General features: G+C 47.2%; 2 protein-coding genes across 2 annotated transcripts in view; both read right to left on the bottom strand.

Annotated features, from left to right (window-relative positions):
- Nucleotides 1–191: 191 nt before the first annotated feature.
- On the bottom strand, nucleotides 192–13559 carry eif2ak3 (eukaryotic translation initiation factor 2-alpha kinase 3). Its single transcript, XM_080512280.1, has 16 exons — nucleotides 13371–13559; nucleotides 13149–13276; nucleotides 12575–12836; nucleotides 12331–12496; nucleotides 12118–12243; nucleotides 11863–11985; nucleotides 11011–11240; nucleotides 10019–10131; nucleotides 8083–8205; nucleotides 7091–7240; nucleotides 5701–6268; nucleotides 4875–5048; nucleotides 4484–4657; nucleotides 4280–4381; nucleotides 2988–3050; nucleotides 192–2292 (listed from the first exon to the last, which is right to left on the bottom strand). The coding sequence occupies exons 1-16, from the start codon at nucleotides 13548–13550 to the stop codon at nucleotides 2110–2112; spliced, it is 2865 nt and encodes a 954-aa protein (XP_080368406.1). The 5' UTR covers nucleotides 13551–13559; the 3' UTR covers nucleotides 192–2109.
- A 4253-nt stretch (nucleotides 13560–17812) lies between these two features.
- Nucleotides 17813–19589, bottom strand: part of rpia (ribose 5-phosphate isomerase A (ribose 5-phosphate epimerase)) — a gene marked incomplete at its 3' end in the record, with an annotated part of 8147 nt that continues 6370 nt past the window's right edge. The window contains exons 8-9 of the mRNA XM_080513085.1: nucleotides 18549–18660; nucleotides 17813–17862 (exon numbers count right to left, since the gene is read on the bottom strand). Of these exons, the coding sequence (XP_080369211.1) occupies nucleotides 17813–17862; nucleotides 18549–18660 (162 nt within the window). The remainder of the gene's footprint in view (nucleotides 17863–18548; nucleotides 18661–19589) is intronic.

The following is a 19589-nucleotide window of genomic DNA, read 5'->3' as shown; positions in this document are numbered from 1 at the left end:
TGACTCCTAGCCCGGGGGCGGGGGGGGGGTTCTGTGCTTTAAGATTCTTCATATGCACAATAAATGCAGAATAATGAAACATAAGCTGAAGCAGTTTGTAATCAGAGTTGTTCATCCCTGATTTGCTCAATAAATACAAGATCCCCAAAACCCCCACAAATTGCACACCAAAGACACCAAACTGTACAAACGGTATAGAACAGTTTATTAAATTTAAGACTTATAAGAAGTCATCATATTCCAACACACTCCGAGTCACGAAGTGCATTCATAATAACACCAACCCACAACGGATTGATCGCGGCATCATAACATAAATAAAGCAAATAAACATATTTACAACTTGAGACAGAATGAACTCTTGTGCACGAGAACACGCGACTAAGGTGGCTGGAGACGACCTAACAAAGCTTTTTTTTTTTTTTAAACTATTGAGTTGGTTTGAGTGAAAGGAGGATCTATGATAATACATTATCATCAATGATGCCGATTCAGACGACACACTATTCACTACTGAGGGGCTAAAGTGGAGAGAAACTCCAGGGCATGGGAACGTCTTCATGTCACAATTCAGCAGGAATAAAAGGAGACTTATATTAAATTAACTCTACAAAACTTTACAATCCCTCGATAAGAAACTGCTGCCTGAGTGCAGCGCCGAGACGAGTCTCATGGTGAGAGACGTACAGGAGGAAAGACTGTGAACCAATGAACGAATGATGGCTGCGGCTTCTCCAACCACACACAGAAATTCAAAAACCCTGCAGAACAATTTAAAAAAAACTGCATTTTTTTCCCTTCCTTACAAAACTGAAAAAAGATCCTTAGAAAAGTACAATCATTGAAAGTTTGTGTGAGGACGTACAAACAGGTCATGTGACTCTTCCAGCACTTCTCATGTGGGTCACATGACCAAAACCAGGTCCAACCCCCCCAACAAACAGGGGGGGGGGGGGGGGGGGGGGGGGGTGAAAATATGATCAGCTTCACATTTAAATGCTACTGTGGGAACGCCAGCGCGACGGGAACCAAACATGAGGTGATTTAGCAGTTTACAGAGAGAAAAAGAAAAGTACACTTAACAGACTTTCAAATGGCACTCGGGTTCCTGCGGTTCTCCTCGGGTTCCTGCGGTTCGTTTGGCGGCTGATCAAAATGTGGAAACAAACACTGGGGTGATTTGAGAGGCGAGTGTCGGGAGGCCGGTGTCAGAGGTCACGCTGTAACATTCAGGAATCCGTTAATGGCAGATCGTCTCCTCTGGGTTCGTCTCACAGTATCTCACTTATCTTACAGCCTTAACAGTATGTACAGGGAAGCGTCAAAGAAATCAGAAGCAGGCTTCCTTCTGTCAGGTATGTACAGAGAGCGAACGGGAGGTGTTAGGAAATGATTGAGCACCTCAGAGTCCGTGTGTAAAGTTGACACAGAAAACTGCGTCCAAGCGTTCAGGTGACAAAGTCACATTCAACCCCTTCACTTTCCTATCGGGTTACATGCAGAAAGGGTTAACTCTTTCGTTCATTCATTCAGAGGAGGAAGAGGACGAGCCTCCACAGGCTCCTTCCTAAAGGCAAGTCGTATCTGATGGACGAGACTAAAACACACCACCTTATCCTGGGGAACAGAATAAAAATACACGAAGGAAAAAGAAAAAAAAATGCTCTTTTTTTTTTGGTCTCCCAAATCAGGCATATCGGGCGTTAGGACACCGGTTTGTGCCGATCCGGATCAGTATGGACCGGTCCAGATCACAGGCAGACGGGATGGTCCAGCTTCAAGGCCCCTTCGGACGGTCCTCGTGGTTTTCATACCTGAGGCTTCGGGTGAGTGAATGAGTGAACACTGGAGCTCCAGCCACAAACCTTCTCCCTCTCTGTGTGTGTGTGTGTGTGTGTGTGTGTGTGTGTGTGTGTGTGTGTGTGTGTGTGTGTGTGTGTGTGTGTGTGTGTGTGTGTGTGTGTGTGTGTGTGTGTGTGTGTGTGTGTGTGTGTCCTGCTCATTGTTGTTCTTGGCTTCTAAGGTGATGGCATGTGGGGGTTTGAGGTGTTTGTATCACTGATGTGAACGGGGTGGGGGTGGTGGGGGGGTGTTAGGGGTAGGGGGTGTTCAGGAAGTTGATGTCTGGCGTGCGGGGCGGCCCATGGACGAAGCGCTGTAGGTTCGGGAGCGCTGCCTGAAGGCCAGACGACTCGGCAGCTCCAGCTCCTGGAACAACGGCGTCCCCGTGATGTCAGCAGCTTCAGGACGCTCGGCGGGGGACGGCGAGAGCATGCTGCGGACCATGCTCAGCTACACACACACACACACACACACACACACACACACACACACACAGGATTATTGTTCGTCTTTCTCTGCTTCACGTGTTGCTGAACTGTTGCATTCGTTCATGGAGTTCATGGAAGACGTGAGTCCGTGTGAAGAAAACAGGCCGTGCAGTGGATGACAGAGTGAGGGGATTTCCAGCTTTGGAGAATCACAGATTATGCTGGATTATGCTAATCTCATTATAAAGCAAACACCTACACAAAGTAAACGACCTCCTCGAGCACATGCACGGGATTCTCTCTTGTGATTCATCAATGAATGATTTGTATTTGTATTATTGATACTAAAGACTATAGGATATTGAGAGTATTTTTAAACACATTTAGTAGCAGAACAACTCAAACATTCTAATCTTGAGATGAGATTAAAATGGTATGTGAGAATTAAACTGTGTACAGCTCAGTTTAACCTGCAGGTTATTCAAAAATGAAATAAAACTTTTTATATTTTCAGTTTATACAAACTGAAGTATTTCAACCTCTGGGTTATTTTAGTTATGGTGTCGTGGTTAAAGTTTTAAATTGTGTGTTTGAGGTGAATTGGTGCCGTTAAAAAAACATATTTTCTATCTTATCTTTGCAGAAACATGGAGATTAGTTCTGCCTCTGGTGCAGTTTGCCTTGGTGCTCTGTAGAGGGCAGCAGAGGACCACTCACCTCCTGAACGTTGTTTTTGGAGAAAAGCTCGGGGAAGCAGAGGGCTCTCACATCAGTCAGCGTCTGGAAGAAGAAAACACCTGAGTGAGAGTGTGTGTGTGTGTGTGTGTGTGTGTGTGTGTGTGTGTGTGTGTGTGTGTGTGTGTGTGTGTGTGTGTGTGTGTGTGTGTGTGTGTGTGTGTGTGTGTGTGTGTGTGTGTGTGTGTGTGTGTCTCAGCTCCTTTGTTTCCGAAACAAATAGAAATTCCTCTCACACTGAAACGTCGAGGAAATGTATCTCCTCTTCATCTTAAACTCTTCATGAGCAGCTTCAGGATTATTTCCTGTATCTTTAAAATCACTATTTAAATCAGTTTAACACAATAACATTGATTCAGCTTGTCCACCACTTCCAGAATTTATGATAAATGTGAATATAGAGAGAATTTCTGCTTTACAATTCTCATAAAAAACATAAACACTCTGTTGATCATATCCACTGATCAAACATGTACTGGCTGTGTATAAACAGTCAGATTTAACCTCAGTTTAACACTCATGTGACCAGAAGCATGTATGAACTTTCTTTTATCCTTTTTTTCCCTACCTTTTACTCTATCTTCAATCAATAATGTTATTAATGATTATTTAGTTTTAATATATGCATTTTTATTACCACTGTTATTTCATTAAATTTAAAAAAAAAAAAAGTATTTTTATTTATTTATTTTAAGTTTTGGGGTTCTGATTATCAGATATTTTGTTTTTGTTTACATACCTAGACTGTATTTTGTTTGAAAAAAAAAACTCCAATGCACAAAATCTATAATTGTATAATCTTATTAGATATAAGACATTAAATATGTGACATTTCAGTTCACAAATATAAATGGCTCATAATGTTGATTTTATTTCTGACTTCATACATTCTACAACATAAAAGATAAAAAAGCATTTCAAAGAGAAGCATAAACAATGCAGTTTTCATGTTGGGCCACTAGTTGGTGCCATTTGTTTTTGTAATGAAACACACACACACACACACACACACACACACACACACACACACACACACACACACACACACACACACACACACACACACACACACACACACACACAGCTCTTGGGACATTCTGGAGGACAGGCCCCCCCAAAGTTGGATTGTCATGACAATGACTGCCAAAATAAAAGTACTGGGACTGGGAGTCATGACATCACAGAGGAGACTTGGGTTCTGATCATCTCTACTGAGCATGTGCAGAACTATTAGCGAGAGGTACTTATTGGATGAGATGAGCGGAGGGACTCACCCTCACTCGCTCCATCTGCGTCCTGAAGGGACAGAGCAGCTCGAACAGGATCAGACCCAGAGAGTAGATGTCCACCTTGTGAGAGTAGGAGTTTCCAGAGAGCTGCAGGACAGACAGACAGACAGACAGACGGGGACGCCGTCAGAATCCCTGACGGTGTCATTGGGGGCGGGGGGGTGGGTGATTCTCTTGGGGTCTGCTCACCTGCTCGGGGCTCATGTACAGCTTGGTGCCCACCTGCCCCGTGTGGCGGGTGAGGAGCGGGGCGGGGGTCAGCACGCTGGGCTCGTCCTCGTCCTCCTCCTGCTCCATGGCCGTCACCAGGCCGAAGTCCCCCACCTTCACCACGTCGTCCATGGTGAAGAAGATGTTGGAGGGCTGCAGTGGAGACGGACGGTTAGACGGGCGACCCCCACCCTGATCAACACCTTCAGCCTGTTCTGTTCACTTCGTCTCACCATCCTAAACTACTTTTGCAACTTTTAAACCGTGCTGATCAAACAAACAAAAACAAAGACTGTTGGTTTGATTCCGCGAACACCGACAGAGCTAAAGAGATGTGTGACGTCTGTGCCTCAGGGCGTGGCGAGCCCACCTTCAGGTCGCGGTGCATCAGGCCTTTGCTGTGCAGGAAGTCGACGGCCTCGGCGATCTGCAGGAAGATGTCCAGACACTGGCTGTTCTCCCTCTGCTCCGGGAGGCAGCGCTGCGCCATCCAGTCCTTCAGGTTCTCCTTCCGACAGAGCTGCATCTGGATGTACAGGTAGACCTGCACCGGGAGCACAAGGCCGCCGTGGTTATCAGAGAACCAACCGCAGCTTCGGGGAACTACCGCGTCACACACAACATGCAAATGGGTCAAAAAAAATATCATCACTTTTGTCATTTCTGATCTTGCATCATGTTTGAATCATCCGCTTTCTGTCTGCAGAGTCACGGCTCAACGTAGAGAAACGGCCTTTAGCCTTTATGAAACAAATATTGTGGAAAAGCTGTGAAAGTGACGGCAGGAAATCGACAAATCTGAAGCCAGTCTGTCATTCTTACATGTAAAATTCATTTTTAGATGTTTTCTAAAGGTTTGGGTTCATCTACAGAATAATATATATTTGACAGTAAAAAGTCCCTTTTCTGTCTTTACTATAGAGAGAAAAGAATAACGAGCAAATTCAAACAGTAAAAGAAACATTTAAACCAGACGGGACCAGTCACTTCATTATTGTTGATGGAAAACAACTGAACCTGTTTTAAACTCTGGAATATGTTTTAACCTTATACATTTGAATTGACTGTAAATCTACATTGGGTTTTTTTTTTTTTTTTTTTAAACATAGAAACTGATCTGAGAAGTTCTGATGAAGAGTTTAGACGTATTATTGAGCTTCATCGTGGAAAATGACCGAGGAGGAAGTTGAACGGACCTTGGGCGAAGGCTGGACTCTCTGCGCCGGCGGCAAGTTGGGGAGGGGCAGGATGAGCGAGGTGGGTCGAGCCGGGGAGGAAGAGGCAGAGGAGGAGGAGGAGGAGGAGGAGGAGGAGGAGGGCAGGACGGACTCCTGTCTCCGGGTGTGCGAGGAAGACGAGGTGTTCTTCTCCGCTCCGGCGCCGGGCCTGGCGGCGCCGGAGCCCGACGCCGAGTCGGCCTCGGCGTCGCGGTCGCAGCCCGAGTCCTCGAACACGATGTCGAAGGAGGAGGACGTGCAGTCGCTGGGGCCGCGGGGGGGGCACAGCTCGAAGGAGTTGGGGGTGTCGGAGGCGTCGGGGTCGGCCTGGCTGTCGCGCTCCGACATCAGGCTGTCGTGGCCCGGCAGCGGCTGGAAGGACAGCTCCGCCTCGTCCACGCCGCCGCTCAGGAGGCCCAGCCCGTCCACCGACGCCTCCAGGGGGTGTCCTCCGGGCACGCCGCCCGGGGACACCGAGCTGGACACCGGCACCTTCACAGACAGCGCCTCCATGTGGTCCAGGTAGCTCATTGGCCAGTCGGTGGCACTGAGAGGGCAAAAGAAGAGGAAGCAGACAGAATGAACTGAGCTGTGAAAATGTAGAAAACCGTTCTGACCCGACAGAAAGAAAAGATTTCAGCTCTGAAGACAGGAAGCGTGTCGCCAACGAGCGAGCCAGGCCGCCACAGGCCAGCAGAAACAGTTTGAAACAGGTACACTAATGCTCCCTGAAACCTGAAATAAACCGTTTTCTATTCAAATCAGGTTGGAGCACGTGCAGCAGTGTGGCGCCGACAGACTGGGCCCCGGACCGTCGGCACAGCACAAACAAATTCCCCAAAGAAAAGGATGTCATTTTGTTGGCCGGGTCGCCGGAGTGCCCAACTTTTGTTCTTGTTCTTACGGAGCACGAAATCGGTCTTGACGAGATCTGAGGACAAGTTGAACGCACTTTAGAGCCGGCGGGCTCAGGTCTTCATCGTTCATGTTTTCACCTGGGAAGGGGAGGAATGCTCCACGTGCCCCAAAAACACACTGGGTGTGCAAAAGAGGCTTTTGTTTTTGTGATTCCCAGGGAGGGAGAGAGAGAGAGAGAGAGAGAGAGAGAGAGAGAGAGAGACACACACACACACACACACACGCACACACACACCATGTGATCTGTATTCAACAGTCATCCACTGAAGCCGTTGAAAGCACAGGCAGCAGACATTAAACTGAATATTTAACAGCTCTGGGTTATGCACACAGTATTTTTCATCTGGACATTTTAACGCGTGTGTGCGATGAGCCTAACGACGTGGAACCGGGGGACGGTCCCTGTTCTCTGACGGGGGAGGGGGGAGGGGGGAGGGGAGGGGGGACTCACCTGGTGTCTTTCAGCCACCTCTGGTCCATCTCCTCCTGCCAGCCCTCGGGGGGGCTCTCCTGCCACGCGTTGAAGTAGCGGATAATCCCCGGATGCTCCAGCTTCGCCAGGGCTTTCACCTCTCGCATCACCTTCTCCCGGGCCAGCTCCCTGAACCACAGCACACGACACTTGGCTCGGATGCAGTTTCACAATGGGGGAGGAATGAACACTCAATTTTCCCTGGATCAGTGTCAAAGTCTTAAAAAAAAAAAAAAGATTATTTAATTAGAAATTGTATAAAATAAGGTTCATGTTTGAGTATTTACTGCACTGCCTTTACTGCCTAGTATGAAAACAACCATCAAAGACAAGAGATGATTGAACAAAGTAGTTTGTTCAGTGGAAATGTGTGATGCAGCAAACACTTGTAATGCTTGTCAGTAATAATAAAACCACCGTCCTGTCCCCGCAGCGTCCTGTCCCCGCAGCGTCCTGTCCCCGCAGCTTCCTGTCCCCGCAGCGTCCTGTCCCCGCAGCGTCCTGTCCCCGCAGCTTCCTGTCCCCGCAGCTTCCTGTCCCCGCAGCGTCCTCTCCCCGCAGCTTCCTGTCCCCGCAGCTTCCTGTCCCCGCAGCTTCCTGTCCCCGCAGCTTGCTGTCCCCGCAGCGTCCTGTCCACGCAGCGTCCTGTCCCCGCAGCTTCCTGTCCCCGCAGCGTCCTGTCCCCGCAGCGTCCTGTCCCCGCAGCTTCCTGTCCCCGCAGCGTCCTGTCCCCGCAGCTTCCTGTCCCCGCAGCTTCCTGTCCCCGCAGCGTCCTGTCCCCGCAGCTTCCTGTCCCCGCAGCGTCCTGTCCCCGCAGCTTCCTGTCCCCGCAGCTTCCTGTCCCCGCAGCTTCCTGTCCCCGCAGCGTCCTGTCCCTGCAGCTTCACACTGAGCTCAGCAGCTTTAAAACAAACAGCTGAAGGAAGAACCAAAGGTGAAGGAAGTCTGGTGTGGATGTTGAGAGACGCTACCTGTTGGGCAGGCGAATTCTTTTGATGGCGTAGTTGCAGTCGTCCACTTTGTTCCGGGCTTCAAAGACCACGCCGAACCCCCCGCGGCCAAGGCACTGCACCGGCTCGAAGTCCGTCAGGTACCTGGGGAGAGACGCTTCATTTACCGCTCTCCGCTCGGGTAGCGCAGGGTAAACGTGTCAGCCGCTCTGTTATCGCACAGATTCCCGACAGTTTCAAAGGGCGGGAGTGTAGGATCGGCGGTGTTCAGGGCCATTCAGCACTAAACGGTGAGAACTCAGAGACAAGTCCTGACCGATGTAGCAGAAAACTGCTTTCACCGACGCTGTGGGCACGAACCGTCTTCTGCTGTTACTGGGCAGATTTTCTCACAAATCTGATGCTGAACAAGGCTTTTTAAGAGTGTGAGAAACAATAGAATGACTTCTGTCTTGAAGGGTGGAAAAAAACAACAGTTTTTAGATTTTATAGCAACACAAAGTCTGCATGCTGGGCGTTTCTCTTGGCTGTTCAATATCTGTCAAGCACCAACATCAGATTATAGAGCATCTTCCTCCTGTAACATCCAGATTATAGAGCATCTTCCTCCTCTAACATCCAGATTATAGAGCATCTTCCTCCTCTAACACAAGATTATAGAGCATCTTCCTCCTCTAACATCAGATTATAGAGCATCTTCCTCCTCTAACATCCAGATTATAAAGCATCTTCCTCCTCTGACATCAGATTATAGAGCATCTTCCTCCTCTGACATCAGTTTATAGAGCATCTTCCTCCTCTAACATCCAGATTATAAAGCATCTTCCTCCTCTGACATCAGATTATAGAGCATCTTCCTCCTCTGACATCAGATTATAGAGCATCGTCCTCCTCCAACACGTTATAGAGCATCTCCCTCCTCTAACACCAGATTATAGAGCATCTTCCTCCTCCAGCACCACGTTATAGAGCATCTTCCTCCTCTAACACCAGATTATAGAGCATCTTCCTCCTCCAACACGTTATAGAGCATCTTCCTCCTCCAACACGTTATAGAGCATGTTCTTCCCTGAAAACTGAATAAACCACATTTGAACACAACTCAAGTTACTTTTAAAATAATGTAAACCTAATGCATGTTAATGTAGGAATGTTCAGCTGCATGACGATCCATGAAACTTCATTTACACACCTTAATGTAGCTCTTTACATGAGACTAGGAGGTGTGATTCTGATTTCCTGTTAACCGTTTGCTTGCAGTGACACTGCAGCACATACAAGACGGTTCACACCGTGAGTGGAAAAGAGTCGCGGCTGAACTGTTTACTGTCTCCTGCCGGCTGTGGGAGCGTCTCTGCTCCGCCTCCTGGGGGGATTGAACGCCGTCTTATTAGGGAGTGTGTGGGCACATGTGAGTCAGACCTTCGGTTGCAGATCTCCATCTCCCTCCTAATCATCCTGACTCACGGCTGCTGCTGCTGCAGCCGCCGCCACTTTAATTCGAGGAGAAACTGGTTGGCTCATTTGCATGGCTGGCAGCAGCAGCGAGGTGACGGGTGGCACGTTTGTCATTTCCGGGTGGATCAAAGGAAGAAGACGCGCCGGTTGTGGCGGCGGGAGCAGGGCGGGAAAAAAAATCTGCAGTTTCATCAGATTCTCGCTGATGTTTTGGGTGTGGAAGGAGGAATTATTCGGCTCACGCTTGGAAACATGCAAACTTCCTCCATCGGGCCTCAGACATTAAATTACAGGTGCTGATCAGATTTGGGACAGACAGAATTGCGTGTGACGTGCGCTGGCGGTGATGTGGCGACCTTGTGGCAGACGCCGCTGTGCAGGGTGAAGTCTGCAGAGACCGAGGTCACTAATCCACTCCCGTGGAACCTCTCTGCCACGCTTTAACGGAGCAGGATGCTCATTTTAAAGCGCAGTGGGGAGCGCAGACACGGCGACTTACCGGGACACGTAGTCACTGGAACGTGTTTCCGCTGCCAGCGGCTCTTTGGATTCCTCGACCTCCAGGTCGAACTTGCTGTCGGTCTGGCACTGCGTCTCCGACTCTTTCCGTTGCTGGACAAACAAAGGGAGAACACAAAGACCTCCATGAGGGAAAGTCTCCAGATTGAAAATATCAAACAAGCCTTCAATATAGAATCTGGGCCACCAATTCACTTGGTGCTGGAAAATGTCTATTTTTATAACTTTTCTTTTCGACGACAACAAAAACAATCTTCATGATTTAACGTTGCAAGAATAAAAAAAAAAATCCATATATAATCCAAACATCTTGGTTAAAGTTGAAATACAATTAAGGATTATAGAGCATCTTCCTCCTCTAACATCAGATTATAGGGCGTCTTCCTCCTCCAACACCAAATTATAGAGCATCTTCCTCCTCTAACACCAGATTATAGAGCATCGTCCTCCTCTAACATCGGATTATAGAGCAGCCTCCTCCTCTAACATCAGATTATATAGCATTGTCCTCCTCTAACACCAGATTATAGAGCATTGTCCTCCTCTAACATCGGATTATAGAGCATCTTCCTCCTCTAACATCCAGATTATAGAGCATATCCCTCCTCTAACATCAGATTATAGAGCACCTTCCTCTTCTAACATCAGATTATAGAGCATCCCCCTCCTCTAACATCAGATTATAGAGCATCTTCCTCCTCTAACAGATGTAAATTCAGCTCAACTTTCTTGTAATAATTCAGATCAACTAAAAGGCTTAATTCATTAATTTAATCCCATTCAACTAAGTACTTTCATCACATCAACATTGTCTACACGAGATTGAGATTATTTGTGCTTTTAGATGGAAAAACTAAACTTTTCTCAGAGATATTGATGGTCTGTGTTTCATTCTGGATTTAATTTTCCCCCAGAAAACAAACTCTCAGTTCTGGTTTTCCGTTCTGCGGTCGTACGGTAAGCGGGCCGTACCCTGACGTGGGCCACGGGAGCAGGAGGGTGGAAGAACTTGCGGACGATGTAGGTGGTGGCGGCGATGCAGAAGATGATGGTGCCCAGGATCTCCTTCCACCAGGGCAGCAGCAGCACGGGGTCCTTCCTCCTGCGGCTGTCGGCGCCCGCCGCGTTCCCGTCGATCAGGCTGACGGCGCTGTGCCGCTTCTCCCGGTAACGCTTACTGTAGGGGAAGAAGTAGCCGTTGTCTGTGGGGGAGGGGGGGGGGGGGGGACACACACACCGGAGGAGAAGTGAGAGCGAGCAAAACTGGACACGAAGCTTTGATTATGGCTGCTTATCTATTGTTCACTTCACCAACAACTTAAAATGAGTGTAGCGATACCAACATTAATCATTTCATTAATTAAACAAAAAAGACTTTTCAATCAAAGAGTTGTAAACATTCTGAATTCAATGCAGCTTCAGCTTTTTATTCCCGCTTAATAGAACAGTGAGATCACTCATCTTGAACTAGACTTTTTATGACGTCGTAGTTTTAAGAAAGATTTTATTTCTGGCTGCTTGGTTTTTCATGTACTGCTGTGCTTCTTTAGCAGCTTTTGCTTGAAATCTTCTGGACTTCTTCTGCACTTTTACAACCTCAAATCTGCACGATTTTAGTTGGGACTTAAAATGTGATTTGAAAGAAGAAACTATACTTTCAGGCTCTTTATTGTCACGTTTAACCAAAAAAAAAAGACCATTTATATTCTGACCTCGAACACCAACATGATGTTTCTGTGTTAGAAGGCGTTGAAGGTTGTTTTAAAAAGTTAATTCTCTGTATTGCGCCACGGCCTGGATGTGTACCACGTTGGCAGTTCTCACCGTAGGGATACTGGAGGATGGACAGCGCTCCATTACTGTATTCTTCGTGCGAGAACTTGTCGTTATTCAGACACTTGTCGAATTCATCCGAGCCGACCAGAGCTGGAGTCCGAGAGGGAGAATCTGTATGAGGCGGGTCTTTGATTTAGACAAGTGATGATTGGGTGGAGACACACAGAAACCCAGTTTCTCCCCACGCTGATGGAGACGTCATGTGGTCACGGACTCTCAACGAGACAAGTGGTCCAGACTCACGTATTATAGGCTTCCACTTGACGGTGGGGAGTGGGATGATGTCTTTTTGGGATCCAATGGCTTTGGAGGGAAACTTCTCAGTGATTCTCACTGAGGATTGGAGGTAGAGCTGCCCCTGGAACATGCCTGACAAAACCAGAACAACTTCACCACCAGTCACCTGAAGATACTCGCAGTGGGTTGAGATGTACGGTACGCGTGTGTTGAAGTTACCCAGGTAGACACTGGACTCGGCGGCTCTGCTCGCCCGGTCCGGACCGTCTTCCTCCTCGTCGTCGTCACTTTCAGACTGGCTGCTGTAGCCGGTGTCGTCGAACAGGCTGATGGGCGTGACCTTCCCGCCGCCCACCAGCCAGGCCGAGGCGATGGGAGTGCAGAACTGCGACACAGAGAAAACAGTGAGCCGAGAGTCCGGCGGAGGGCCGGGGACCTTTGGCGGCGGCTCAGACGGCCTCACCTGTCGCTCCCAGACCAGCTGCCCGCTGGGCTCCTTGCTGAACGCCATCACCTTCCAGTCGGGAACGGACACTTTGATCACCAGGTCCGGGTGCTGGTTCTGGTTCTGCCGACTCTCCGTCTGGCCTTTCGGTTCTTCGGCGATGACCTGCTGACTCTCCTTCAACGTGCCGCCGCCGAAGACTTCTCCCTCCAGGAAGTTCATCCCAGACTGGACCTCCGGGACCAGCTTCAGCTCAAAGTTTCCAACGCTGAAGTTCCACCTTGTGTCGAAAGAAAAGCAACTGAATTTGATTCTTTAAAGTCTGAAAAGTCATGAAAGCGACTGATGGATGGACCGGGACCTGTGGCACTGCGCAGATCTTCAATGTTTGGTGCAGGAGGAACAAACGCTAGTACGACTGCACAAAAATGACCCTTTTTAAACTGTGTGTTTAAAAAAAAACTCAGACGTGTAAATCAGCAGAGAGGTTATATACATCGTTCTCTTTTCCACTGCTTAACATCATCCTTCTGTGACTATAAGAACAGTTGCTGTTGCTGCTTTGTCAGAAAACAGAGACTGTGCGACTCACTTTTCCATCCCTGATCGAGGCCGGATGGCTCTCACGGTCTTCTGAGTCCTCTGCAGCAGGAGCACGTCTTCGGCGGCCTCGTCCTCCCCCCAGCGGCTGCAGCCCCCCGCAGAGCAGATGTAATGAAGCTGCGGAGCGAAAATTACCAGGAGGGTCAGTCCACTGCGGGGGACTTCAAATGTATGAATACGGAATCGTGCTGGTCTTGAAATGAGCGCAGACCTTCCCACTGTAGGCCCCCAGGCCGTAGGTCGTGAGCGATTTGCCCCCGACCAGGACGGTGTCGTCTCCGATGCGGTAGGACGACTCCAGCAGGGACTCCACGCTGAAAGGCACCGCCTCCATACTCTCTCTGTCCCGGTTCCACTGGAACAAGGCACCGTCCAAAGAGGGGATCACCATCTTATTGCCAAACACCTGAAAAACATCACAAGGAGCGTCGCTTTGGGATTTCATCTATGGTTTAAAAAGGGGAAAAAAAAACAACACGTGACCGAGTCTTCCACTGGTACAAATGAAGATTTAAATGAACGACCGGCCAGAGCAACCCAGAGGGCCAATCAGAACAACCGAGACGACGACTCAGAAAGATTAACCTGAAGGACGAGCCAGAACGACGGACTGCTCTTTTGAATCTGCTCCTCGCAGTTTTCAACTTAAGCGTGGAATCGAACCAGGGTTCCCTTGCTGTGAGAGTGTGAATCACTTCACCACTGGAAGAAGCTGTTAGATATTATGATTCTTTTCAGACGGCTGCAGTCACATGAAATATCGCTGAGAAATACCGACACTCATAAACTCTGTGTACAAGTACTTTCAATGTTCGAGACACTCGTGATGAAATCTTTATGAGCTGCCCATAAATTAAAATACGGAGGGCTAAAAGAAAAAAAAAAGGGAAAAAAAAGAAGCAGTACTGCTGGAGAAGACAAGACTGGAGGAAACGGTGGTGATGATGAATGAACGACTTTGATGTGAGGTGGACAAAGACCAACAAGAGTTTTCAGATTCCTGAACGATACAACACACAAAAACATCTTTTGGTCAGGTCAGACAATAATGACACACACACACACACACACACACACACACACACACACACACACACACACACACACACACACACACACACACACACACACACACACACACACACACACACACACACACACACACACCAGAACCAGGTTAATTACGTAGGCTGTGTGTGTGTGTGTGTGTGTGTGTGTGTGTGTGTGTGTGTGTGTGTGTGTGTGTGTGTGTGTGTGTGTGTGTGTGTGTGTGTGTGTGTGTGTGTGTGTGTGTGTGTGTGTGTGTGTGTGTGTGTGTGTGCTGTCATGTGCTCACTGTCGGGGGCCAGCAGAGATGAGATCATCATGAAAACTTGACCCTAATCCTGATTTATCCTTCACAGCTTTAGCTCATCATGGGGACGATTGTTTCCGCCGAGCAATTCTCTCTCTCCGACACACACGCACACGCACACGCACACGCACACGCACACATCTTTCACTAAACTCTTCGGGGACACCAGAGCAGCACTCGGTTGAGTTAAAGGGTCCTCGAGTCGCTGATGTTGATCAGAAGCCGTTACAGGAGAATTCAGGTCTCTGCAACATGCAAGTTGTTTCTGGTTTTGTTCTGCATCATAGAATCTTGCAAAGAAACTTTTTTTTTTGGGGGGGGGGGGGGGACACCGAGGTCAAATCTCTGAGATTGTGCCACGTTCCTCGTGTATTTGGATAAAATCCAAAAGAAAGGTTTTGTTTGATTTAATTCCATGAGTTCACATCGAGGTTCCGTGTTTCCCTGATTTTGAAGATCAAATCGGGTTCCTCTCAAATAATAAAGATTCCGAATATAAAAACAAACGTACAGATTTTACAAAGTTATGTAGAAATTAATGTGATTGTGTTTATGTTTTATTTCACTTTGAGGTCACAAATCTGACTCACTATCCCGTCCTCACAACAATATGGAACTACAAAAGCTAAAAAGTGAAACTCAATGTTGCTGAAACTGTTCGGATGGATAAAACTAATAAATGTGGTTGAAAGTATTACATAAATAAATAGCGTTTTAAAAAAGAAAAAGCAGTTTTTCACTGCAGTTTGTTAATCTCAATAATTGCAACATAAACCAAAACCTTTCCCCGAGTTTCCTCCAGTTGTGTTTGCTGTATTTGACAGTGAAAGATGTTTGGTGGCTCCGAGCAGACTTATTAAGATTTATTAAGTTGAGCACAAAAGATCTAGTTCGTGGTGAAATGAAAGCGAGCGTTGTCGAGGTCATCCAGGTGGCAGATCGGCGGTCCCAACTGTGATTCATCTTGGATCGAGACGCCTGTCAACCTGGTGTGAAATGGTTTGGAGGTGGATTAGAAAGTGCCCGGAGTGTGGCACAGTGATTTACTGTGGAGTCGAGCCAGGGGCAGTGATGTCATCGGAGGGGGGGGGGGGGACAGTCGGACCATCACATCACACCATGCTGGAATGGCTGGAGGGGGGAGTGAGTCATCCTGCTCCTGCTCCCTTAATCCTAATCTACACCTCTGATCCTCTAACCAAGCTAGCGCGGGTTCGCCTGCTCACAGCCGCCAGTCGTCTCGACACGAGTCTGCCGCCTCTCCGATTGGTTATGTCGGAGGGTCAAAACAATCCGCTTCACAGAATCACGGTGTGAAGCGCAAAAGTTATTAAAAAAAAGACTTCACCTGGACGTATGCTTTTTAAGACTGTATCTATAGACTGGTTCAGTCCAACAGATCAAATGAAAGATTATTTTGGCCCCTCAACCATGAGTTTCACATTAAAATACTGTAAAATTCACCTTGTGCCGAAGTTTCAGCAATTTCCAGAAGGAGCTGGACACAGGAAATGATGTCATTTTATTGGGCAGGACCCCGCACTGCCCAACTTTTGTCTTGTTCTTATGGAGGAGGAATTGGCTTTCAGGTGACGACGTGGTGCTTCTGCATTCGGGACATTCTAGATGCTGCAGCAGCTTTTCTTTCTTGTCTTTCTTCCACACGACTCCCGACATCAGCTTCAACAACTCAGCACGGACGTCTGGTCAATTATTCACATATCTCTGCAGTTCGCCGAGTTTCAACAGGTGAGGAAAACCATTAGATCTCCGCTCAGGCCGCCTTTCAGACAGTCCATCAAGGCTTTGGCAGCGATGATGATTTCCTTTGACATATTTGGACAGCGTTCCAATCAGGAAGCGGTGCATAATCCTAATGGAATCCCAATGCCCAGGAGGCGGCTAAACCCTGGCAATGAAAAACCATTCAAATATGATGAGGCGTCACGACTACTTAAGTAACGCACAGCTGAAAACCGCTAACTGTTCATTTTCCGGCATGTGTGGAATCCGTAAAACGGGATTCTCCATCATTAATACCGATCCAGATAGCCATGTCACAAGTTCAACAGGTTCAACCTAACTTGCTGGCCTGATGAATTCAGGTGATTTTGTCTGATAAACTGACAGATTATCAAAGGCACCATTTAGGCAACGTTTTCAAGTGAAAACCAAAACTTCCGTAGCATTTTTGGGGTTTGTTTACACGACAACGATGCTTGGAGCTACTGGAAATGCTCCGACTCGAAGGAAATGGAGCAAAACGCAACTTTTTTGAAAAGCTGGTCCTGCTCCAGAGTACTACGACCAGAGTAACTCGTAGTTCTGCACATGCTCAGTAGAGCCAATCAGAACAAAGTTTCCTCCAGAGTGTCATGACTCCCAGTCCTTATTCTCCTGGGACTTGGAACTAATGACAATTCAACTTGGTACTTTTATTTTGACAGTCACCATAACAACAATCCAACTTGGTAAAAACCTTTTGTGTTTTCACTGTAAACGTTGCGTAAACATGACCAGAGAATCTGTTGCTCTGGAAATTGCAATCAGGTTATTCAACAGGGGGATTTCCTCTTACAAGACATGGCAACCCTTTCTTTGGTTGTACGAAACCGACATCAAAGCAAATTAACGGAATCCTTTGAAGAGGATGAATCGTATATATGATCAACCCCCGCCCCCTCCCCCGCTCCCCCCTGCTTGTTTTAGCCCTTTGTCTTGTCAGATTATGTGAATCAGTGATTTCACCCCGTTTCATTTAAAGAAAGGAATCGTCTGTGATGGTTTCATTCCACCTTAAAAAGACAAAAACAGGAAGACAGTTTTACGTCTTTAACTTATGGAGTCTAATATCGTATTCACGAGAGCCTATAACTTAAAACAATATGCTAAAAAATTCAGAGACTGAATGTTTTCCTTTTTCTGTGAATTTAATGAATCTATTAATATTTAACGATTAAGATTCATTCAGATTTCAGCCTTTTATTTTTTTCTTAATGGTCTGAATGAACATTAAAATGTCTTATTAATCTGAGATAAGGAGCAAATTTAACAATTAGGAGATGAATAGGGTGACCGACCAGTTGGAATTTTAATGAGGAAACATTTAAGCTCAAGAGAACCAGCCTGGTTTTCTTTTGAATGTAAATATAGAATATAAAGGAGGTGTGCTTGTTTATTCATATTGGGATGAATTTTAAATGAACAACATCTTTTTTTATTGCCCTTTCAATATGTTTCCTATTAATTATTCACCCTCATGGTGGTAATTATTTCATGTTACTGATGGTGTCATCAGATCAGCCCTGTGGGATCCGTGTTGTGAGACGCTGGTGACGCTCCAGTGATCCTGTCAAACAGTGTCGCCACACGTTGAAGAGACGTTCGGGAAGGTGGCCGACGGCTCGGACAGACAAAACAAAGCAGGTGGGAGGCAATCGGGGGGAAATCGGGGCCAGTGCGCCTAAAAAGATCGACTTCCTGCCAGAGAAAATCGCCCGTTGGGCCGTTTTCATCTCCTTCTTCATGCTGATGAATCACAGCTCGTCTCATTCAGGGCGAAATGTCGTTCATCACGGGAGGCATCAATCAGACTCCCCATCATTCATTCATTCATTCACATCCAGATGAGAATGAGAGAGAGCGAGAGAGAGAGAGAGAGAGAGAGAGAGAGAGAGGTGATGACATCATTGCTGGACTGAGGCATTACCTCACCTCTCTAATACCCCCCCCCCATGGCTCCGCCTCTCTAACATGAGTCACTACTCATTAGCCCCACTTCCCCTTCAACCCCCCCCCCCCCAAACACACACACACACACGCATCTTCTTTAGCACCCGGGACCGACTCCAAGCTTTTTGAAGTCATCACTTCTTTTTCTGCAGACAATGCTGTTTGTGGCTGTTGTCCCTCATTTGATAGACACACACACACGCACACACACACACACACACACACACACACACACACACACACACACACACACACACACACACACACACACACACACACACACACACACACACACACACACACCCTCTCGGCTGGATGCAGCAGGTGACTGGCTGCGTCCGTCCCGGCATGTCGAAGCCAGCCAATAGCGGAGCAGCAGACCCCCCCAGCTTCCGATCACCAAGCAGACTGGTGTCTGAGGGACCCAGCGAGCACCAATGAAACCAACAGGCACACACACAGCACAGACACCACAGACAGCACACACAGAGCACACACAGAACACACACAGAACACACACAGCACACACACAGCACACACACAGAACACACACAGCAGACAGGCATTCCAGGCTACTCGGGGCAAAGCTGGAATTAAACTTACATAAAGTGCATGAATAAAAAAGACACACACCATAACAAGTGACATCACAGCGAGTCACTGAGTTCAGAGCCGACGGGCATCTCCCCTCATTCTGCTCCGTCAGCCAAAAGAGAGCAAACAGGTGAAACGAACACGCACACGCACACACACGCACACACACGCACGCACACACACACACATACACACCATGTGAGGCCGGCAGAGTGTTTCTGAGTTTTATTATTTTCTTGTGGACCCCCTCACCGTCTCTGCTGTTGCTGTAAACTACAAACGTAAACAACATTTGAACACAACTCATTTTCTATGTGTGGGTAAAGATAATAAAGTCACTGTGGGTCTGAGACGTCAGTTTATCTGAGAATTCAATCAACTGCGAATAAAACAACTGGCTTTAATCATGTAATTCTAGCGGTGAAGGCCAATGGGTATGTGCCAGTTTACATTTCCATCTCACAATGAGGATGAACTACATCATCACCTTTATTAGTGTTATCTTTTATATATAACAGGCTGTACGTTTGATAAAATAACTATCAAAGACACTAAAATCATTTCAAGAATTTTGAATAAGAATCAGAAGCCTCATAAAAGACAAACCATCATTAATTAATACTTTACGATTGTTTTACATCTAAATCTCTCACTTTAGGTATGCTTCTTGTAGCTATTATGTTCTATATTCTTTTGAGCTAATTAAGCTGTTCTTTACATAAATGTCAACAATAACATTAATATTTAACC

This window comes from Blennius ocellaris (assembly GCF_963422515.1).
Source record: "Blennius ocellaris genome assembly, chromosome: 17".
Taxonomy (NCBI): Eukaryota; Metazoa; Chordata; class Actinopteri; order Blenniiformes; family Blenniidae; genus Blennius; species Blennius ocellaris.
The sequence above is the reverse complement of the archived record's forward strand: the minus strand, read 5'-3'. Positions and strand labels throughout refer to the sequence as shown.